Below are 24,512 nucleotides of genomic sequence, written 5' to 3'. Positions count from 1 at the left end.
ACTTAATCTGCTTGATATTCTCTAAACTTCCTGGATCTAGATCTGTGGTTTGGTGTCTGTCATTAATTTTGGGAACTTCTTGGCTATTATTACTTAAAATATTTCCTCTGCTCTGTTCTCTCTTCTTCTGGTATTCCAATTTTGTGTATGTTAGACCTTTTGAAATTGCTCCAGAGTTCTTGGGTATTCTGTCTCATCTTTTTTATTCTTTTTCCTCCTGCACTTGATTTGAGAAGTTTCTACGGACATATTGTCAAGCTCACTGATTCTGTCCTTGGCTGTGTCCCGTCTGCTTATGAATCCATCAAAGATGTTCTTCATTTCTGTTACAGTGTCTTTGTAACATTTCCTTTTGATTCTTTCTTAGAGTTTCCAGCTCTGCTTCCAATGTTTTATTGTTTTTATATGTTGTCTACTTTTATCACGAGCTCCCTTAACCTATTCATCATAGTTATTTTAAACTCATTATAATTAAATCTGTGCCACAGCTGATTTTGATGCTCAGTTTGTCTTTTCAGAATCTATTTTTTCTTTACAATTATCATGCTTTGTAATTTTTTGTTGTTGTTGAAAGTCAGACATGATGTTTCTGGTAGAAGACACAGAAGTAAATAGAACTTTAGTGTGTTAGTCTAAGACTTGGGCTGTGTTTAATGTTTGCTATAGCCATAAGTGCCAGAGGCTTTGATTTCCTTTAGTGTCTTTGTTTTTCTTTCCCTTTTATCTTTGAGTTTCCCTAAGAACTCCTTAAATAACATCCTTGTTATTTAACTTGTAACTCTTGTAACTCTCTCAGTTCATCTACTATTATACTGGAACCCTGTTGATGTGGTGGGAGGTGTGGAGATGGGGATGAGTTCTATAATCATATAGTTAAATCTCCTCTGTCTCTAGGCTGTGAGACAGGAAAGGTAGCGAGAGGGCTACAGTTGAGTAACTTCCTTTCCCCCACATCTGTAAAGCTCTGGTAAAGTCTTTTCCCTTTCCAAGAAGGTCTGTGTTGTTGAGAATGCTCTGGGTGTATATAACAATTATTATTTTGTCACTCTTTTTTCCAGAAACACAAGGGTTTTTCTTGGCTTTTCACTATTGATCTCATTCATCTTTGAGTCTCTATCAGCTAACACAGCTAACACTGAGCGAATAATGTATACATCTGTAGTACAAATAAATCAGTGAATAAACGTTATGTCCATAAAGATAGTTTAGAATAAAAAGTAGAAAGTATTTGCACCTCAACACTGGTGAGTGTACTCAAAACGCAGGCCAATTTAACATTTATATTCATTAAACAGAGGCAAAAATGTTAATTTTTTGCTAATTTACAAAATGGGAAAATAGTGGTGCTTTGCACAATTCTTTCAGGCTGGCCCTCCCTCTGGTCTGGCTCCAGAGGCTCTGCTTACACTCCTTCCTGCTCGCAACATTCTACTGTATTCCCTCTTCTTGGTCAGTAGTTTCTAGTCCTGGTGACCTTGAACCTCTCCCTTTCCATGTTAATCCTGGGTCCTTTCCATTTCTGCATCACTGGCCAAATTCATATCTAATTCCTTATTAATTCCTGCTCTCCATCTCATTGAGCCTTTCTTTTTAAAGTATTTTAAAATGTATTTAATATATGATAGAAATTTTACATACCTCCATGCATGTTAAACCTACTTAGGTCATTTATAATGAAGGCTAAAACAACTTGGGAAAGCCATACAATGCCCTGTGGAAATCTCATAAATTAAAGTAGCTAAAACTGAAGTATTAAAATCCTACCAGTTCATAAATGTTTTCAGATCTCCTAGCCTGGGGGAAGGAGAAAATTGAATTAAATTAAATTAAATTAAATTAAATTAGAGTTACACTTTTTACTCTCTCCTGAGTAAGTGGCAGAAATGATGTTTTTGCAGAGCTGAATAGAAGAACAATACTAAGCCTTAGTAAATTCTTCTCTTTATTTGAACGACTGCATACCAGGTGACTTCTCTGGTGATCTCTGTTAGAACAAGACAGGGCTGTGTAATAAAGCTCACACGTGCTGTTATGGACTCAGATAATTGAGTCACAACCAAAGGAAAGTGACACTTACCAGAATGCATTTGTTTTAGACAACAAAGACAATGAGAAATCCTGGTGTTGAGTCACTAAGAAAAATGAACACATACACAAACACAACAAAATCCAAAACTGTTTTCATTTTTTAAAGTCATCCTTATATTTTAAGAAGTTGATATTTTTCTTCTATAGTTTTACATTGCACTCTTACTAGCGTAAAATTGCAAACTTGTATTTTGTTGGGTTCAGCACTGATGAAATGATTCTATCATTTAATTCTGTTTGTCCCTAGAGTATAATATGAGACCACTGAAGGTCATTAATAGGACATAATGTAATAAGATCAAAGGGACACCAGTCTCACTTGGTGGATGGCTCCTTAAAAGAAAACCTGAGGAGACAGCATGCCCTCACTCATTGTTGCACCCAAAGACCAGCTTCCTGACTATACTGGCATTATTAATATTCTATTTCTTTTCATTAAGCAGTGACACAGTGAGTATTTGGATACTGTCTATGTTACAAATGAGAATAACAAAAGAAGGACTGCTACCATGGAAACCTACCTGATGGCCTTTGTGGTGAGCTTCTTGCTACTTGAATGCAAGCAAACTCCAAACAACAAAGAGCCGATCAATGTTAGGCACAAAGCTTCTATGCAAGAGCACTGATTATTAACTTTAATGAATGCCTTCAACATTGCAATCCAAGGCAGCATTATTCTTGTCCAACCTCATTATTAGATAAGCACAGGGGAACTTCCATTAAGATATACTTTGGATTGCAAAACAAGAACCAATTTAGGGCCATCTCCCACTATTTGTCTCTTGTAAAAACAAGCTATATAGCTAGTTTAAAGATGCATGCACTTAGAAATAAACTATTAAAAGCAAACTAAGAAGCTGGACTGTTGCCAGCTACATTTCAATAGATCAACCTCACTTAATTTGTATGTGTCAGATATTTCTTCCTCTACACAGTGCTTTCCTCAGAGGAAAATTCATTCAGAGGCTTGGAGCATACAATGTTTTAAATATAGTTGTATTTTCTGTGTAGTTATTTTACAGAAGGATTTATTTGGTCACGTTCAGGCAATATCCCTATTAACCCAATATGCTATTAAAAATCCAGATTTTTCATAATTTAATAATTTTGGGGAGTATACACAGCCAAAATTTTAATTGAGTTAACAAAATGGAATAAAGGATTAAGTTAACAAAATTGATGGTAATGGGGCAGGCATATTACTAATAGTTTTCTTTCTTTTGGAAAACCACTTTAATCTTCTTCAATATCAAGAGGCTATCTCTAATGCTAGACGGTATTTGAGATCCTGGTTAGTACTCTATTCTTTTCTATCTGTGTTCGCCTGAGTGCCACTTTCCAATTTTGTTCTAGAAATCTTCATTTAAGAATGGAACAGCAGGGCGCCTGGGTGGCTCAGTCGTTAAGCGTCTGCCTTCGGCTCAGGTCATGATCTCAGGGTCCTGGGATCGAGTCCCACATCGGGCTCCTTGCTCTGCAGGAAGCCTGCTTCTCCCTCTCCCACTCCCCCTGCTTGTGTTCCTGCTCTCGCTGTCTCTCTCTCTGTCAAATAAATAAATAAAAATCTTAAAAAAAAAAAAGAATGGAACAGCAAATGTGGACAAAGAAAGAAAGTGGGAGAATTGATAAGTTAATATTTCTGAAAAATTTATTTTTAACTTTGACGGGAAACTTGTTCAGAACTACACATATATATGTTTTGACAAATGCTCTAATTCTCCTTTATTTTGAAAGATGTGAAATTCATCTGGGAAGAGTTGCAATGGCCATTGTGTTGGAAAGACACCCCCATTACTGTCCTGCCCTAGTTGTTACCATCTTTGACCCTCATGGATTCATGGTTTTGCAAGTATTCACCATTCATTCATTTATTCCTTCAAAATTTACTGGGCCCCAGTTATGCACCAGGCACTGTCTCAGGTGTTGGGGATGATTTGGAGAATGTCTTAGTAGTTCCTGCCCACAAGCTTATAGTACCATGGTGGTGCAGGAGTGAGGTTTGAAATTAGTGCTGTAAGTGCTACGATGGGGTGATTAGGGATGCCATAGGAATACTTGAAAGGGGCACCTAACACCAACCAGAGTGTCAGGGATGGTTTCCTGGGTGAAATGACATCTGATCTGAGACTCAAAGATAGATGGTAAGTGGAGGTACGTCCTGGAAGCAAATGGTCCCCACAGAGAGAAGGAGTGAGTGAGACCAAGTTCAAGGAAATACAAGAAGTTTAGTAGAACTGGTATATGGAGTTCTGGGGAAGAGGCAGAGCTCACTTCAAAGGGTTTTGTGCGCCATAAAATTTTATAATAGTGCAGCATTATTTTGTGGTATCAAATCTAACCAGGCTTCCCTTTAAGCTCTTTCTTCCTTTAACTATACATCCACACTTCCATCTTTAGCCAAAAAGCTGGAAACAACCCCAAAATGTCCATCAGTTGATGAATGGATAAACAAATTGTTTATTATCTATACAATGGAATGTTATTTGGCTATAAAAAGGAATGTAGTGCTAATACATGTTACAACATGGATGAATCTTAAAAACATCATACTGAGCAAAAGAAGCCAGACACAAAAGGCCACATATTGTATGGTTCCATTTATATGAAATATCCAGAACAGGCAAATCCATATAGACAGAAAGTATGGTAGTCATTTCTAGAGGCTGGAGGGAGGGGAGAGTGGGGAGTGACTGCTTAAAAGGTACAGGGATTCTTTTGGGGGTGATAAAAATGTTCTGGATTTAATAATAGTGATGGTTGCACAATCTCATGAATATTCTTAAAACCACTGGATTGTATGTAAATTATATGTCTACAAAAATCCAACAAGTTACAGGTGCACATGAAACAAGTTTGGCAATATATTGATAATTACTGAAGTTAGGTGATGGGTAGTAGGGGTTTATTGTATCAGTCCCTCTTAAAAAAAGCAAAACAAGCAAACCAAAAAACACTTTCATGTGACAAAGACAACAGAAGCCAAGAGATGACAACTCACCCAGCTTGTGGTCACCAAACCCTAATGTTTGCTTACAGTCTCTTCTTATTCATTCATTTCTGTGTTTAACACATGCTTTGAGCCAAACATTTTGCTAGGAGATGGGGATATTGCAATGAACACAAGAGGCATAGCTCCTACCCTCAGAACTTTGCCATTGGAAGGAAAGCCAGACAACAGAGTGACAGGTGAGGGAAGGGCATGGTGTGAATGTCTTGAGGCATGAGAGAGCATGGTGTGTCTGAAGGATAGAAAGAAGTCAAGTATGACTGAAGGCTAGAGGGCGAGCAGGCAAGGACAGGAGATGAGGTGGCATAGTTAGGCAGGGGTGAAGTTATACAGGGCCTCTGAGGCCATTACAGTGTTTCAGTAGTGAAAAGCTCTCCAGATGCTGTCTCTTCTTCAAGGCCAGTTCTTTTTCATCTGTGTAGGCAGGAAATCAAAGTATCAAGAAGAATCGAGAAGTCACTGTTCTTTCTCTCAACAGTGGCTCAGGCATGAGCAAAGATGTCTTCTCTGCTAAGGATGATAATCAGCGTGCCTGGCTGCCTTCTGTTATTTATTGCTCAAAACAATAGGATGTCATGGTAGGTATGGGACAGAGGGAGAATCACATGGATGGTGAACCCAGACAAGAGAGGTATCTGCCATCAAAGAATGCTATTGAATGTGGCTCTCTTCCTACTGGGTGGGATGGAGAATGTGACACTGCACCTTTGGCAGTGATTCCTGTAGCCCCTGAGAAACACCATGTTCTTCGTCAGTGAAGCTCCCTTGAGCTTCAAGGCCATCTGTCACAGGTCCTATTTGACACCTCCATAGCCCAGCTGTGCATGTTGCTACTCTGACTGTGCCGTCCCTGTATAGCCTCTGGTCACACACAGGTGGGTGTACAGACTTGGGTAATGGTGTCCCCTGTCACCCACTCAATGCCCCTTTATGAGGGTTACATCTGGTTCCTGTTAGCTTATTTCTGAACCCAGCTAGCTGAGACTTGGACGATTATTTCTTGCGGTTGTGAGAAAAAGATGTTATAACTGCACCATCACAGAAGAGAAGGAAATTGTACATGACATCAGGAGAAGTAGTGCCACCCTATCCTGGATGTCCAACAGGAGGTACCGCTGCTCATCGCCCTCTCTGGAGAACAGAACTAAGCTCCCTGAGGCCAGCTCATTTCCCTCTGGAGGAAAAGGGTCTTAGACCCAGAAGCTCTTGCTAGCCACCCTTCCCAGGCATGGAATCATGGCATTCACAAGAATGCCTCTAATGCAACCATAAGATGTGATGCTTATATTGGGAAGGGCCTAGATGCCAATACGATGTGTACGGCGTGGCTGGCAGTATTACCAAGTAGCCCAGTGTGACTGACTTTAGAACGCACATGTCACAGCCCCTGAGCCAACTACAATGAAAATTAAGATTACCAGTCCTCTGGGTGCAATTACAGCATCTGGCTACTCCTTTGACCTTCCAGCAGATGTGGATTAGCAGGTAGAACTCCAGTGAGTTTGGCCTGTCTGTTGGCCATTGAAAATACCTTTAAATGGGCCGTTGGCAGATACACAGCACTTTTCTGTACGAGTTAGTTCACCCGTACAGGTTGGCCCTGGTAGAGGACACATCTTATCTACCTGGAACATGCTATCTTAAAAAGACACCTGTCCTCGTCTGACAGGAAGGCAAATAGCACTATTTAACATCGTACTCAAGGTAGCTATTTTTTGATAATACGTTTTCTGAAATTCTCTACATATGTTTGGTTTAAAGTTTATACATTTGGTTGGGCATTCTGTGTGACAAAGGGAGGCTAAGGGTGACGTGTTTATGGAAGGGACTTGGCCTGATGTGATGGTGTTTGGCTGACTGACAATTTCATGTGAGCTGTTTGCTCCTCTGGGGCCTGATTGGAGCTGCACAGAGTACTAATGGCAATTCCTGGATTTCTCAAGAGGCTGGCAAGACTTTATGAATGAACTGTCACTTCTTTCTTGCAGTCTTCCAGCAGAGCTAGGAAATACAGCTAATCCAAGCCTTTGAACTCCATTTTCCTTCTCATCCAATGTGTTTTCAGCAGAAGAGCACAGGGCTTAAACAACTCATTATAGTTGCAAAACAATTTCTGTATTTGTACCTGTATATTTATGCATTGTCTTAATTTATGTAAGATTTTGGTGTGTATTTCTCAGCTTTTAAGGATGACTTACACATCTTATTTTTCTACTGTTATGTGAGACTATCACAGCCCAAGGATACGTCATGGCATAAGGAAAAATAAGAGTGCTACCCAAAAAGAAAAAAAAGAACCCAAAACAGGAAAAAACAAACTATTGAAGGATTTTAAGTAGGAAGATTGACATGATCAGATTTGCATTTTAAAACACTGTGCCCACAAGGTGGAGAGGGGACAGGAGACAGTGTAAGAAACGGAGTGAAGAGGGTTTGAGTGTGGGCAGGGCTAGATCACCAGGGCCTGCCAAGGAGAACATGAGGAGGATACCAGACAGAGCATGGCATCATGGGAAATGGGCAAACCAACCGACCGACCGACCGACCGACCAATCAACCAAAGGAACACACACAAAACAGATTCAGAGAAGGATGTTGTAGAGAGGTAAAATAAAAGTAGTTCTGGTGGGAAGAGGAAAGGTAGAATTGAGCTCGTCCTGATTGGAGGAGGGCAAGATGTGGCCAACTCCAAGTGCACTGAACTTCTTTGCCTATGATTTGCCCTCTTGCTTCCAGGCCATCTCCTTCCTCTGCCCGACACACTTTTACCCTGGCCCTTTGTATGGCTAACACTTACTCACCCTTAAGGGCCAGCTCCCATGTCACTTCTTTTGGAGGCCTTTCTTGACCCTATCAGTCTGGGTTAGGGAAAGTTCCTCTGGACTTTCAGAGCCTTCTGTATTTCTACTATTATAAACAGCCCGTATCAACTGTAAGGTAATTGCTTTTTTTATTTTTCTGTATCCTACAATAGACTGTCAGCTCCTTGAGGGCAGAGCTGAAGCTTAATACATTGTTTAGCACCCGTACCTAGCACAATGCCTGACACACGACAGGGACACAAACACTTGTTTGAGAGAGTTAATGAATCTTGTCCTGAGTCTACATTGACCCAGATCTTTCAGATTAAGGGAGAATTAAAATGTTATAATAACAATCAAGCTAGTTCCTTGTCTTTGAAAATTATTAGGAAAATGGGTCTACTTAAATGTATAAAGCCAAAGTTTTGCATGGTTATTTTAGACTAATTTTCTTTTGCCATTTCCTTTATATCTCAATCAAAAGGTCATTCTGGCTGCAGATTTCTTTTCTATCTTGTGGCATAAACTCAAATCTGGTACTGGGGCGCCTGGGTGGTGCAGTCGGTTAGGCATCTGACTCTTGGTTTCTGCTCAGGGCGTGATCTCAGGGGTTGTGGGATTGAGCCCCATATCACTTAAGACTCTCTCTCCCTCTCCATTTGCCCTCCCACCCCCTCTCCATGTGCACTCATTCATGCTCTCTCTCGCTAAAAATAAATAAATAAAAAAATAACACCTCACATCTTGTACAAATACGTCCTCATCTGAATTGTTTATTTTCAATCAATGTTTATTTTGTGCCTCAGGGGAGACCAGCACTGCTGGGTGCTGTGGGAGACACAAATGTCTGCAGGCTGTGGAAACCCTCTGCTGAAGGTGAGACTGAGCAGGCTAACGGTCACTGGGAGGTGTTCATATAATCCCCTCCTGCAGCCACCAGAGAACATGTTCTGAACTTTCAAAATGCTTCCATACTCTCAAAGACACAGAGAAGGCTCACTTCAGGGAAATGAAGAGGCTATAATTTGGCTAATAAATGGACCTTTCCTCTACTTGAAATGTTTTTATTTCATGACCTGGATCACCTCCCATACATGGGATGCTACTCTGGCAAGGAGTACAGTCTGTGTGGTTCTTTCTAGAAGTCTATCAGCTTTAGTTGGCAATTTAAGTGAACCAGGCAGGTGGGAGAAGAGACAAGCTGAAATTCAATATTAGAGAAATGGGTGGTAGGAACATTGTAAACTACTTTATATGGTTACCATTGAGCTAAGTGTAAGGTAGGTGTGTGTGTATGTATATATATAATTTAAATTTTCCCTACTTTATCTGCTTGCTTTTAAAACACACACTGTCACAATTTCTCTTATTAAGCAATCTATCATAAGAATATTTTCTGACATTTTGATTGATGTGATGTTGAAAGGAAATGTGTTTGTATTAACCCTTAGAAAACTGTAGATAGGAAAGCTCTCTTTATTTTCTTTAAGACCAATTCAACTGCTGACCTTTCTCTTGCTCTAGATAGTGAAGGGAGGGGGTCTGGAGGGCAGGCTTTGAAAAAAAAAAAATCAACCAAATAACCACATAACAACAACTGCTTTGACCTGTACCTCTGAAACAAATAATACATTATATGTTAAAAATAATAAGATAGTAGGAAGGGAAAAATGAAGGGGGGGAAATCGGAGGGGGAGCCGAACCATGAGAGACTATGGACTCTGAAAAACAAACAGGATTCTAGAGGGGAGGGGGTGGGGGGATGGGTTAGCCTGGTGATGGGTATTAAAGAGGGCACGTTCTGCGTGGAGCACTGAGTGTTATGCACAAACAATGAATCATGGAACACTACATCCAAAACTAGTGATGTAATGTATGGGGATTAACATAATAAAATAAAAAAAAAAACACCACAACAACTGCTTTTTAACTCCTTAGATGGAAATGAACAGGGCAATACAGTAGTGTACTATAGAGAGCCTGAACCAAGTCTTGGGAGTCAGAGAAGGCCTCCCTGAGAAAGAGATAGTTGAGCTGAGAACTGAAGAATGAATAGACTTTGGAATTAATAATTGTGGGGGCATGACTGAGGGGAGGTTGGGTGGAGGTATGAGGAAGGTGAAAGCTTTGAACCTAGAAGAAACAGATTGCTTTTAACCATTAGAGAGAAGGTCACTGTGGCTGGAGCTAGCAAGCAGAGAGGGCAAAGGGGGACAAGAAGCTAGAGAGGTCAGTGGGGTCAAATAATGCAGGTCCTCAAGGCCATGCAAAGAAACTTGAGACTTTATTCCTAGAAGCAATGGGAAGTCATCCATACTCTCTGAGCAAGGGAGTGACACGGTCAGTGTGCTTTTAAAGGATCACCCAAGGATCCTGCAGATAGACAGGGGTGGTTGGGCGGGGGGAATGGCAGTTCTGTGTGTGGTTCAGGAGAGGGATAACAGAAGCTGGGGCATGGTGTTGGCAGTGGAGAGGGAGCAAAGGACAAAGATTCTTCAAGTACTTTGGAAGTATAGAAGCCAGCAATTGGTGAAAGACTGTCTGTAAAGTGCCCCAGAAAGATGGGCTGTGGGTGTGTCATAGATTTCTGGCATGAACACCTGGATGGATGGCAATGCCCAGGGAATACAGGCTTGGGGTGCAGTTGGGAAAGCAGGTACTGCCTGAGCTTGGTGTGCAATTGCAAGCATGAGAAGCTTATGAGTAAGTATCAGCAGAGAGCACTGAGCTGAGGATCTGGGATGGAAGAAATTGCAAACATAGAGTTAATGGGTTTATTTAGGGATAGTAGGTAGTGAGAGAAAAGGACTTCGGTTAAGAAGGCAGATCCCAAGTTGAGTATTCTCACCACAATAAAATTTAAAAAGTGAATAAATAAAAAAAGAAGAAGAGTGAGGGCTGGGCTCCAAAGTACTCCAGCATGGGGGTTTGGGTAGAGTGGGGAGAACCTGCAGATGATGCTATGAGGGATCATTTTGAGAACGGGGAGGGAAATTGGGAGATTGTGACATCATCCATGTCTGAGAAGACAGTGATTCAGGAAGGGGCATAATTTAGTATCAAAACTGCTGAAATATCAATGGAGGAGAGGTCTACAAAGCATTCGATGACTTCAGCAAAGAAGAAGTCACTGGTAACATCAACAAAGTTTTGCTAAAGTAATGCAGCTTAACTCCCGTTGGAATGGGTTCATGATAACAGTACACACTCCGGGCTCAGGCTTTACATCCACTAAAGATTAATGCTATGTTAATCATCACAACAACCCTATGAGGCAGGTGCTCTTATTATGTCATTCTACAGATGAGGAAGTGAAGGCACAGAGAGGTGGCACGACTTGCCCAAAGGCATATTGTAGAAGCAGAACCCAAGCTCACTGGCTCATGAGTCATTTTTTAGTCCTGTATCTTAAGTGTGCAAACAGGACTAGAGGCAGAGTAGACAACCCTTCAGAGAAGCTCGGCTGTGAGTAGGGAGACAGTGTGGTAGCTAGATGTAAAAGGGGGTGGTCCCAGAAGGGTAATTTATGTTTAAGGTGGGATTAAGATGGAGCGTGTTCTAGTATTTATTGGAAGGGCCTGTCAGTGGGACTGAAGTTCCAGGAGAATGGAATGATGATGGATGAAGAGCTGGAGTGGGGAGCAGCCAGAGTGCAGAGGGATGGTCCCCTGTTGGAAGGTGTAGAAATTCCTCCCCTATTGTCATAAGAAGGGAGTGGGCACAGTAAGGATGTGTGCAGGAAGAAATGGAAAGAGTTCTTGTTTGAAGTCTTTTAGAGTCTCTGTGAAATACAAGATCAGGCCATCTGCTGAGAGAGGACTAGGGAGTATGAGCTGGATGTGGAGGCGGGACTGGCAGAGCCGGTAGAGGAAATGCAAAGTAAAATTGCCAAGTAACATCGAGGACACAAGCAGCATCAAACTGGTGATTCCAGAAGACTACAGGGAAAAAAAGTGGTCATGTTGGTATGGATGTTGTGCTGGGAAGTGTGGGTGACCCCACATAGAAGATGATTTTGGGGCGGGGGGCATGGTTAACAGCATATGGGGAATTCTAGTTCTTTATGTGCTCCCAGCAAGTCTGAGAACCAGCTGTTGGGGGTAGGAAAAGACGAAACTCAGAATAATAAATACTGGGAACTGAGATGGATTATACACACAAGCCTTTTCTGTCCAGATGCAGATCTAAGAAACTGATTTAATCAACACCCAAGTGGGCACTCTGAGGGGCTGAGTGCAAGCCATACTCTCAGTTGGCAAGCCCTCCATTGTCCAGAAGATGAGAAAACAACAACTCATCTCAACAACGTGTTTGTAAAAATAAGCAGATCGGAATAATGGGAAAGCAATGACATTCTTGGTTCTCAGGGGAAAAGCAGAGCTTGGGAAATAACTTAATGTTCGAACCCTAAGAAATTTTCAGAAAACTCCTTAGCATTCTTAATAGGTTGTGAGGGGACACAAAGCTCATGAAGCAGGACCAGAATCCATAAGAAGAGCAGAGGATAAAATGAAAATAAGGGTTGTGGGGACAAGAGAGAGAAAGAAAGGGGACTTTCCCATATACTCCTCAGACAGTCAGGATTTTTGTGGTGGGAGGAGGGAAAGACATGATCATTTCCCGAGGGCCCCATGTGCTTGTCAGTCCCCACAGCAATTTTGTGGTGCAAGCGTTACTCCTTTTTTTATTTATTTTATTTTTTTATTATTATGTTAATCACCATACAGCATTAGTTTTTGATGTAGTGTTCCATGACGCATTGTTTGCGTATAACACCCAGTGCCTGGTGATGGGTGTTAAAGAGGGCACGTTCTGCGTGGAGCACTGGGTGTTACTCCCTTTTCAAAGGTGGTAAAAATTAGGCTCAGAGAGGATAAGCGATCTGCTCAAAGCAAGGGAAGAGGGAACTGAACAAAAGATGGTGTGACTTCAAGGATCTGGACCTCCACCTAACAGGCACAAGAGGTTAATGAGGGAAGAAACATGGAGAAAGGGGCTGGGGTTAGGTTACTTTATGTCTGAGTATTCTTAGCATATAAATAGAACAACAATGGCTACAGGACTATGTGCCAATTATGTGGCAGGTGTTTTACACACATTTTTCTTTCTTTCTTCCCCCCTTTTTTTTAAGAGAGAGAGAGCGTGGGGGTGGGGGGAGGGGCAGAGGGAGAGAGAGAATCTTAAGAATCCTAAGCAGGCACCACGTTCAGCATGGAACCTGATAACAGGGCTGGATCTCACCACCCTGAGATCGTGACCTGAACAGAAATCAAGAGTTGGACGCTTAACCGACTGAGCCACCCAGAAGCCCCTACACCCATTTTTCTGATTCTCACAGTAATCCTGCCTAAGTATCATGACCCTCTTTTTTTTCAGATGTGGAAATTGAGGCCGACAGAGACTAGGTGATTTGCCCAAGTGTGTAAGTATTCTACTGCTGCTGTAATGCATTGCTACAAACTTTGTGGCTGAAAACAACACACATTTATCTTAAAATTCTGTAGGTTAGAAGTCCAACACAGGTCTTAGGGGGCTATAGTCAAGATGTTGGCAGGGCTGTATTCTTTCTGGATCTGTCTCCTTGACTTCTCTAGCTGCTAGAAGCAGCCCACATTCTTTGGCTCATCATCCCCTTCCTCTATCTTTAAAGCTGGTGGCAATGGTTTGGGTCCTTTTCCTGTAATATCCAGCCGACCCTTTTCCCACAGTCCCACTCCCCTCTAACCACATTGGGGAAACCAGATGATCAGCTTGGGCCCACTGGGATAATGCAGGCTAACCTCCCCACCCCAAGGTCTTTAATGTAATCACATCTTCAAAGTTCTTTCTGTCATGTGAGGTGACATATTCACAAATCCTGGAGATTAGGATGTGGACATTGCTGGGACCATTATTCTGCCCACCATATCAAATTATAAAGGTACTGAAGGGCTGAGCCCAGAGTTTAACTTAGATTTGGTCAAAATTAAGTAGGAAATTCTACTGGCTCTATCTTCAAAATATATCCAGAATCCTTCTAGTTCTCACACTGCCATTTCCACCACCTTGGTCCAAGCCATGCCGGTGCCTACCAGAAGGGATTACTTCTATAGCCTTGTAATTGTTCTCCTGCTCCATCCTTGCCTGCAGTCCATTCTCAACATAGTAGCCAAAGTGATCCTTTAAAAATGTCTCAGATTACATCAATTTTCTGTTCAAAACCTTCCAGTAACTTTTGATTTCAGTATGAACTAAGGACATAGTCTTTACATACCCTACGAGGCCTACATAATCCTTCCTCCACTCCAGGGTTCTCCGGTCACTCTCCCCTCGCTCAGCTCTAACACCTGGGCCTTCTGCCTGCCTTGAACACACCAGCATTATTGCCAGAGTCTTGAGTGGGAGGGGGCTCTGTATTTTTGTTCTGCCTCCTCCTCCAGTACCTTGAAGTAGAATGGGAGGGCATAGCCTGGTTCTGGGATGTCTCTATCCTGGCCGGGGACCTGGGAGGGGAAATGGGAGGAAGATGAATATCTCTGGACTTCACTGTTCATGGCTGTGCAAGTGGTTTCTCCTTTTCCTCTGCTAATACCTACTCTCCACTGATAAATGCTATGAGGCTGATGTTCAGATGGCTACTTTTGCATGTGGTACATATGTGTGAGGTTTGTAGGGATCTCTGAGGGGCTTCTCTACTTCAGAGTTTCCATATGTGGGAGATGGACTGGCTCCTGCTCATGGCAGTATGCTACAGTTTCTTGCTGTTTGGAAACCCTTGCCCAGGGGCTGGCCTTCTTGGGTGGGCCACCATTGAGACAGCCTCGAGCCCAGCGCTCTCCCTCAATGTCAAACCAGATCCACAAGAAGCTCACCCATCTTTGCCATGTACAAATGATGTGGTCATAGGCTGCCTTACAGCTGCCCCTCCCTCCACCCTGTCATACCCGTCCAATGCTCTTTTTCTTGCTCAGGCAGGAGGCAAATAAAAGTTAACAAGTCTCTTCCCAAGTTAGATTCCTGTCTTATACCTGGTATTTACCAAGGATTCCCTTGGAGCCTCTTATACTTGGCTTTGGTGAATGTGGGGAGGCACTTCCTTCCCCAGTGGCCCCCCCTAGAACCCAACTCAAGACTGCTAAGACCCTCTCCTTCTTCCTAGCCAGTCTGAGGAAAGAAGCTTAGGAAGATGGGCATGGCAAAGAGTGTGGATGGCTCTGGTGATGTGCAAGGGAACAGAGTGTTTGGGCTGTCTTTTATAAGCCCCCCCAAAAGCACCTCTCTTCAGAATGTGAGGCATATGCTGCATTACTCTTTCAACTTGGTCCCTGTTCTCCACTGCCAGGAAATCAGGAAAACTTTCATGCACTGTTATAGATGTAAAAGTTATCAGCATAGGCAGTTATGATAGAGTGAAAGGTTCAAGTTGAACAGAGGAAAATGTCATCTGCTGGTCAGAGAACAACTACATGTTGGCCAGTTTTGCTTAACTGGTGGGAAGAAGCATATAATTAAATAGGGGGACTTTACATGTGGCCTAAAATTTCCCTTTTTTTAGTGAAGAGGGTGTAAATTTTATGCTAATAATTTTACTTGTTCATGGCTAAAAATTCTTTCCAAGACTTAAATTTGAGTACAATCTTATTTTTAAGATTTTTTTCTTGTGTTTTAAGAAACAATATTTGTTTCCAGCACAAACTTGAGGAAATAAAGAAAAGTTTCAATAAGAAAGCAAAAAAATAATCTGCAATCGCCTAGCTAAGGTATAGTCAAGTTTGGTGGAACTAGAACTCTGATTTAGAGAAGTTTAAGACTATACCATGAAAGAAAGATCACACTTTATCTTGATTTTTACTTTGTTTTATTTTCTGTTTTGCTAAGTTGCACAATGGACACATTTGGGGTAATGAGATTTGGAATATGAAATTTATCAAAAACCAATAGGGCCCAGAGACAACAGAAATCTCTCTTCTGCTTTAAATAAGCTCACTGTAGTGACAAGACATGTTTATCCATAAGAAGAAACTCCTACGACTCATTTTCTCCCCTTCCCTAATGCCTCCTTACTCCTGTCCGTGTTGTATTTAGTGTTAGCATGTATTATGCATGGGCTCTGAGATCTCATGTGGGCTGTACTGAATAAGAACCACTGTGGGAGGGGGGAATGGACAGGGGCTGGAAGAAACCTTCTCAGGATAGAGAAGACTCACTGCTGAACCTTTGGGGATATACATTTCCTAGAGCTGGGGTGGTTTTCCTCTATCTATGTCCTTCAGATTGAGAAGCAAAGCAGTGAGCAGTACCAGTACTATATAGGGAGACAAAGACGTGAGATGCTGGGGGCCCACAGCCAAGGAACAGATTGGCTACCAGGAGGAGTCCTGCATAGGTAGAGTAAGGATATCTTCTTTTACAGAATTTGTCAACTAGAGGGTGACAGCAATCAACATTCCATGGATCTTTTTTAATTTAAATTCAATTATCTAACATATAGTAGTACGTCATTAGTTTTTGATATAATGTTCAATGATTCATTAGTTGCGTATAACATTCCATGATCTTAAAGCTCTCTGTTTTACTCAGTCCCCCTTCAAGAATTCCTGATGGTCCTTTTAAACTTAAAAAGCAAACAAAAGTGATATTTTCATATCCTTTAGGGCTATTTTGGGTTTTTAAAGTGATAAGAGTGTATGAGTGAGTGAGAAAGAGTAAAAGGTAAAAGTAAAAGCAAAAGGCTTACAGCATTGTAACTAAAATTCTCACACCTTTGATAAGAAAGGAGTATGTGTTCTGCTACTATTTGTTGTCCTCAGAACAGTAAGTATAGAACTACTAATACTAACATTACTACTACTACTACTACTACTACTACTACTACTACCATCAATAAAAGAAAATACAGAAATTTTTTACTGTGTGCCAGGCATTGTTCTATGGGTTGTATATACAGTAACTGCATTCTCACAACTGCCCCGTGAGGTCCTTGTCCCTATTTTATACCCAGGTAAGTTAGAACTCAGAAAAGTTAAGTGAAGGAGTCAGAATTCTAACCCAGGAAGTGGCCTTAACTATTAGATATGCTGCTTCTGATGTATGGCTTCAAAATAAAACCAAACTAAACACACAATCTGTTCACCCACAGAGGTACTCTTCACCGAGAAGAAGGCAGTGGAGAGCATAGTGAATTGTACAGACTGTGGCCACACCCGGGCTTGCATTCCAGATCTGGCAACAACAAGGACACGTGGCTTTTCCTTGGGCAAGTCATATACTCTCTAAGTTTTAGTTTCCTTATCTGTAAAATAGGCCAGATAATGCCTATCTCAAAGGGTTATCTGGGGAACTAAATAACATAATATTTGAAAAGCACTTGGCACAGAACTCAAAAGAATGGTATTCATTACAATTCCTGTTAATTACTGTTGCCTTAGAAACCAAGAGGACCTCTGTGTTTTACCCTGTGTAAGATAATACAGGTCATCTCATTTTTTAGGGGAAACCCCACAACTAGGGTGCAGAGAATGTGTGGGAGAATGATGATGGAGGGGAGGTATGCATAAGAGGTATTAAGAGCCCACCATAAGTGGACAGGGAGATGTTTGTGTCCCAGACCCTGAGTAAGTGGAGAGGAGTATGGTGGGAGGCAGAAGGAGGCAGAAAAGGAGTCTGGGATGACTTCTGATGCTCAGCTTGGGAGGACTGAAGTAGAGGTTGGGAAATGGAGCCACTCAGGGTGGCATCTCAATGGGCTCCAGTCTATGAGTGAAAGCTCTGTACGCTGTCTCAACTTTGGCTATCCAAATCTAGGAAGACAATAAGTTCAGATGAGGAGGGAGCCTTGTGGGAATGGACAGTGAGGGGGAATCAGAACAAAACAGAGACAGTTGGGCCCGCAGATGCAGAGGTATGGATTCAGCTCCACCATGCAGGGGATGGCAGGGGAGATCTATTTGTTTTATAGCTAGCATGTGATAAGGGGAATGCTTTCTTCCATTTTGGCACGAGGTTCTGGAATGTCCAGTTACAATCCTGGTATGCTACCAAGAGATTTCATATCTTGAACCTTCTACTATCATATCACCAGTAAGGCAGCTCTGAGATAGTCTGGTAGAAAGGAAAAGCCAGTACCTGTTTGATGACAATGAAAATCCTTGGATTTATATACTATGACATGATATGAGGGGCATTGTTTAGCTCTTGGCATAGCTATGAATACCTAGGGCAGAACACCAAAGGAAAAAGTCTACTTTGAAATCTCTCTCAGAACAAATCTGAGAGAATTTGCTGGTTAATGCAAATACATGTCCAAACAAGTACTGGTTTACTTAGGGAGTATGCAGAGCTGGCAAGCCTCACTTGGCATGAAGAGCATGAGTAATGATTCATTTTAATGAGGGATCTTGGGGGTCTATAATGAAGGCTATGTGGTATTTCCATGTGTCTCTTTGGAATGTGGACTGAGTATACCCACAGTGGAAGAAAAGCCATTGCAAAATACATAGTTCGCAAAACCTCTGGGGCTCTATAAGATTTAGATAATTTAATGGCATATAAATGAATTCACAGAAATACACCCAGAGATCTCAGAGTAAAAAGCTTTCCTTCCCACAGGTAAGCAAATATGAGCACAAAGTAATGAGACTATATTTTTGGGGGGAAAGGGGGATTTAATTTTTAATGATTTTTGATTTTAAGATGAATGCATCCCTGGAATAATTCATAGCCTCCCTACATGACTCTTCTGAAAGACAAGAGTCATTTGAATATCAAGTTCATATGTATAAAGTACATATATTCATTTTTGAGACATAATTTCAGTCACACTTCACCTGTGAGCCCTGATCATTTGGAGCTTTTCTATTAGAGAAAATCAATACTTAACATTTTAGGTGGAAACAAAGAAATCTTGAAAGTGATGAGGAAAACAAACATTCCCCAGTCTTTACGATGGTCTTTGACTAGTCGATGAAACGGCACATAGAATGAGCATTACTGCATGTTTGTTCTGGGGTCTTTCATCTGGGTGTCCCCTTAGATCCAACTATAGGGTATGACTTCCTAGAAACAAATTTCCTTTCTGGTCAGATCTGGGGCATTATGTGATCATTCATTGCAAAGTATGTGAAGTACTGTACTGACCTTTATCTTGTATTTCTGGGCTGGCTAGAGCAAAACGCTCCACAGAGCCTGGGCCTCCCAAAGAGCTCCGGGATTTTGGAGGGATTACGTACAGTTCTGGGGTGTTTGGAAGAATGTGATTCAGTCCTTCAGGCTTAAAGGAGGGGATGGTGACCCAGAACTCAGGACAAGAGAGTCCCAAGAGGCAGAAATGTTGGTGGGAGCAAACACTTCTGTGTGTACTGATATATCAAAGAGGACTTGGAATTCTAAAGAGAAGTAAGAAATTGTCTTAAAAGAAATAATTTTGAAATATTAAAACATGGTAAGAACTGAAACTGTTGTGAAGTAAACTCAACAGGCAACTGTGTTGTTATCAGATAAATGTAGCACCACCCACTTGGGACTTACTCGTGCCCAACAGACCAAGCGGAGATTTCTTGTTATTTATTTATCCCAATTAAAAAAAACAACACAACCCTTAAATGCCTGCTATGCATAATCGCTAATTGTAAGACAGGTTGTAAACTGACTCAGGAGAACGTCCATTTTCATTTGTTTCCTATGAAATTTAAGGTCACTCCTCTAAAGAGGCCATTTCTTCTGTCCTCATTTGCATTTGCTCACCAACAACAGCAACAACAAAAAAATCCCAAGCAAAAAGCCCTTAAGCAATAAAACTGCTGTCCAAGAAAAACATTTAGTTTGAAAAAGAGTTGAAAAATGTAGCCTTGGAAGAACCATTGCTTACATGGGATTGTTCAACAAATTCCTGTTGTGTGAGGTTTGGCATATACTTTCTAAAAATATAAGCATCTGGGGAAATGAGACAAAGCCCAGGTCCTGGACCAAATGAGGCACGCAGTGTGAATCTGTTAGTGATTATATCCATAATGAAATATGTGTCCAAATTTAGCAGTGCAAAATCAAATACAATACGAAAGCCCAGCAGGCACTGTCCTTACCATAATATATAGCCAACAGAGAAGGTACATATGGCGGCGAGTCCACTGCTCCTGCTGGGATACGCATGGTGTGATGTCCTCATCTCGATTAATATAAAGGGCAAAACTGTTGTGTGCTGAAAAAGAACAAAGAGCAGGTGACACAGATTCTTATCATTGCCCCTCAATACTTGTTTTGTCTCCAGTAGGAGAAGAAATAGTGCAAATTTCTAGCAAAAGCGCCACAGCAGGGAGCAGTTGTATATGGCTCCTCTAATAGGTAGGGTGGACAGGAAAACATGTGGTGCACTGATCGCTCTACTGGTGTTTTTCTTCTGTATCTGAATTTTTAAAATTTTATTTTATTTATGACTGTCTCAGCAAATTTCAATAATTTTGAAGGATGTATAAGAAAAAAATTGGAACATAAGAGAGGAATAAAAATAACCACTGTTAATATTTTGGTGGATGTCTTTTCCTCCTCCTTGTTTGTATTATTTATACATAGTTAGATCATACCGTGCACAGAATTTTGTTTTGAGACTGTAGCATGAGAATTTTGGGGGATGCAGAGGGAGAGAGAGAATCTTAAGCAGGGTTCACCCCCTGCATGTCAGCCCAACTGGAGGCTAGATCTCACAACCCTGAGATCATGACCTGAGCCGAAATCAAGAGTCAGATGCTTAACCAACCAAGCCACCCAGGTGCCCCGACATGAGAATTTTTGATATGCCGTTTTAGAAATTCTTCTAGAATATTAACCTTGTCCGTAGTTGCTTGAAACTCCATTTTATGGATATATTGGATACACGAAAATTTATTTGACCAATTCCTGTTCTTGGACATTAAGTAGTAAAAGATTTTTAATTTTTCATTTATGAAAAATGTCATGATGAATATCTTTTGTAGAATTATTTGTCTGAATGTCTGAAGGTTAGACGATTTTCTTATAGTTAAAGGCATAATGCCAAATTACGTGTGTACCAGCAGCAAGTTAGGAAATAATGCCAAATTAGCTTCCAGAAAGGATGTACTGGTTTGTACCACCAGCAGAGCATGGATTTAGATATAATGTTTGAAGACAGACTCCAAAGAAGCTTGATGGGAACTTCCCATTTGTTTTTTGTCTTTTGGACCCAGTGGCCACTCCGATGCTCATTTCAGTGGGCCAAGATGGGGATGAAATTTGGTAAGAAGAAAGGAAAGTCAGCTTGTCTTGGTGTTGAAATTTGATGGACAGATATAAGGGACAAAGATCTTCTTAGGTAAAACTGGGTTAGGATACAGATTTATCTTCCAACATTGAAGTTTCTCAAGAGTAAGAAGATGGCAGAACTGAGAACTGAACCATGAGTAAATTTGAATTCTATTTAGTACCTCCTTAATGGCCACAAAAGAATCTTTGCTCTGCTTTCACTGTATTGTTTGGATAGTCCAGGAAAATACAGGAAATTGAATGTTACAATTTTCAAACTGTAATAAGTATCATGGTACCAGGTGGCAGGTGGGCCTTGGCAGGAAAAGACATGGTAGTGATATCAAAGTGAAGATCTTTGAAGCACCATATTGTTTATATTTATAGAAAAAACAGAAATACAAGATTTTTAAAGAAATACTAAGATAGTAGAAATTCTTTGCTTTAAATGTTCTCCTCTAGATAACTGTGAAGACTACCAATATATTAGTAATTAGAGTATGGTATTCCTAGAATGTCAGGTGGGTGATTCCACAGTTGGGTAGCTTTATATTTCCTTATCCTTTGCTTCTCTATTATTGTTCTAAAACGGTATAATTAGCTCTGAAGGGAACCATGCAAAATGTACATGTGTGTTGATACAGAGACAGCATGCGTTTTAAAGATCTATTTTATCGTTTTATTCATTATAATCCAGTCACCTCAGATGACATTGGCCTGGAGTTTCACCAATGATTTGAGATGCCCACAGTAGTTTTGTAATGGTGCATTCATGTGTAAAATTCAAATGTATAGCTAACAATAAGTCCAAGTCTTGTCAAATCTCACACGGGGAAAAATAAAACAACATTTTTAATGGGAATTATTAACTCCATTTTACACTGAAGATAGTGCTGACTCTGGTGGCCTGTGTCAGTTATAGAACCATGATGACATATTATTTTTATTTGTGAATATTAAAAAGTGTTTAAATTCTACCTCTTCATCCATTGTTCCAGAAAATCATCCATTTTTCTATAAAATTATATAAGTTCAAATAACTAATCTGAATATTCTTAGTTATCTAGTTATCATTCTTTTACTCAGCCTACCTGCTGATTATCGGATGTCATACCTGGAAGGGTTAGGATGTATTTTGAGGATGCCAGACAGAAAATCTCTTTGAAAAATGAAGATCTTTCTAGATCACTTCATTAATGTCATCATCACCATGAAAAAGGAGCTACTTGTTCCATCAATGACATAATCAATGACAAAAGATCTTTTTTTTTTTTTAAAGATTTTATTTATTTATTTGAGAGAGAGAGAGAGAGAGAGAGAGAGAGAGAAACAGCATGAGAGGGGAGAAGGTCAGAGGGAGAAGCAGGCTCCCCGCTGAGCCGGGAGCCCGATGTGGGACTCGATCCTGGGACTCCGGGATCATGACCTGAGCCGAAGGCAGTCGCCCAACCAACTGAGCCACCCAGGCGCCCGACAAAAGATCTTTTTGTGTGCCAGTTGGCCCAGTGGCAAATCTCAGGGTAACAACATATCATTCAGAGTTTTCAGGCACTAAAGAATTTATATCTACCTCTCTAAAAATGTGTAAGGCAAATGATGTTTACTGTTAAACAGTACATATTGATAAAAGTAAAAGTAGTGTAAAATATTTATAGCAAATATAAACATTGCTCTGTAGGTAGCTAAGGTTTTATAAACTAATAAAATCGTAAAAATCTATAAATGGTCCTGCTGAATCTCTAAGTAACTTTTAGCAGCTCAATTGTAACCCAAAATCTGCAGCAGCAAGAGGGATCATTATTTCAGAACTACAGGTACAAGAAATCCAGTTCTAATCCACTCCCAGGCAACACTCTGCTTGAATGATTTAAGAACCAGGAAGGAAATATTCAAGTCCATTCAAGACCACCTGCTGCACAAGAATGGTAATCCTATGTTTTGTTCACTGTGGTATTTGTAGAAAAGAGCCTGGCACAAAAGAGGTCCTCAATAAATATTTGTGGAGATAAGTTAATCTTCAAAACAACATTTTTAATGGGAATTATTAACTTCATTTTGCAGATGAGGTAACAAAGACTCAGAAAAGGTCATTATCTTGCCCAAGATCATAGAGCTACTACATCTGGAGGTAGGGTTCAAGACCAGTTCTGTCTCCAAATGCTAGGCTCTGTTTTCTACATTAGAATTATATTTTTAAAAGATATAGTTAAGTAATCTTTGACTCAATAAACCCGTGGGAGTGGATGACTGAAAATCACTTACGCTGTCACTCAACTGACCAGAACTATTTTTTGCTTGAGCCTCAAAATAAACAAAGAGCTCTTCACTGTAAAAAATGTATTTTGCCAAATGTGTTCTTTCTTGCGGTGTATAACATTCTGAATGATAATAAACAATATATCAGCTAGCATAAAGTCGGGACTTTTCAGTGGTGCAGTGAGAAAGACGGCTGCAGGCAGCTCTTCCAGCTTTCGGCTCAGAAGAGATCAAGGTGTAACTTTCTTGGTCATCCTGCATCCGGTTCCTTTGGCAGCTGCCTTTGCCGTGTTGCCTAAACTCCACCCCAGCGAAATCAAAGTCGTAGTCCCGAAGTGCATGAGCTGGGAAGTTGGTGCCACATCTGCCCCAGCCCCCAAGACTGGACCCTGGGTCTGTCTCCCAAAAAGGTTGGTGATGACATGCAAGGCAACAGGTGACTGGAAGGGTCTGAACATGACAGTGAAACTGACCATTTGGAATAGACAGGCCCAGATTGAGTAGTACCTTCTGCCTCTGCCCTATCGTCAAAGGCCCCCAAGAACCAGTCAGAGACAGAGAGAAGCAAAAGACCGGCAAACACAGTGGAAGTCTCACTTTTGATGAAATTGTCCACATTGCCCGACAGATACAGTACCAATCTTTATAGTCAGAGAGCTCTCTGGAGCCGTTAAAAGAGAATCTGGGGACTTCCCAATTTGTGGGTTGCAATGTTGATGGCCGCCATCCTCATGACATCATAGATGATATCAACAGTGGTACAGTGGAATGCCCAGCTACTTAAGAACCACAAAGGAAAATACTTCAATGAAGGATCATTTGACAACTAAAAAAAAAAAAAAAAGCATACTCAGGAATGATCTGTTTCTATTTCTCAAACACAAATACCTTTTATTTTATTATTATTATTTTTTAAAAGATTTTATTTATTTATTTGAGAGAGAGTGCATGAGCAGGGGGGGAGGAGCAGAGGGAGAAACAGACTGCCTGTTGAGCAGGGAGCCTGATGTGGGGCTCGATCTCAGGATCCTGAAATCATGACTTGAGCCAAAGGCAGATGCTTAACGGACTGAGCCACCCAGGTGTCCCTGCAAATACCTTTTAAGGTTTTCTCAGGTGTAGATACA

General features: G+C 41.0%; 1 protein-coding gene and 1 long non-coding RNA gene across 5 annotated transcripts in view; one reads left to right on the top strand and one right to left on the bottom strand.

The window, feature by feature from the left end:
- The window catches only part of LOC112819152 (uncharacterized), a 55,553-nt gene extending 38,428 nt beyond the window's left edge, over positions 1-17,125 (top strand). For both annotated transcript variants that reach the window (XR_012378601.1, XR_003206772.2), the window contains 3 exons: positions 8,703-8,772; positions 13,273-13,318; positions 17,015-17,125. This is a non-coding gene — a long non-coding RNA (uncharacterized lncRNA). The remainder of the gene's footprint in view (positions 1-8,702; positions 8,773-13,272; positions 13,319-17,014) is intronic.
- Positions 1-24,512, bottom strand: part of AIG1 (androgen induced 1) — a 254,629-nt gene that overhangs the window by 31,302 nt on the left and 198,815 nt on the right. For 2 of the 3 annotated variants that reach the window (XM_073894023.1, XM_025866167.2), the window contains exon 4: positions 19,956-20,071. The exons of the other annotated variant lie outside the window; for it this stretch is intronic. In XM_073894023.1, coding sequence (XP_073750124.1) covers positions 19,956-20,071 — 116 coding nt within the window. The remainder of the gene's footprint in view (positions 1-19,955; positions 20,072-24,512) is intronic. 3 annotated transcript variants of the gene reach the window in all.

This window comes from Callorhinus ursinus, unplaced genomic scaffold (genome assembly GCF_003265705.2).
Source record: "Callorhinus ursinus isolate GAN/ISIS: 27379988/994484 unplaced genomic scaffold, GSC_fseal_2.0 scaffold6, whole genome shotgun sequence".
Classification (NCBI taxonomy): domain Eukaryota; kingdom Metazoa; phylum Chordata; class Mammalia; order Carnivora; family Otariidae; genus Callorhinus; species Callorhinus ursinus.
The sequence above is the reverse complement of the archived record's forward strand: the minus strand, read 5'-3'. Positions and strand labels throughout refer to the sequence as shown.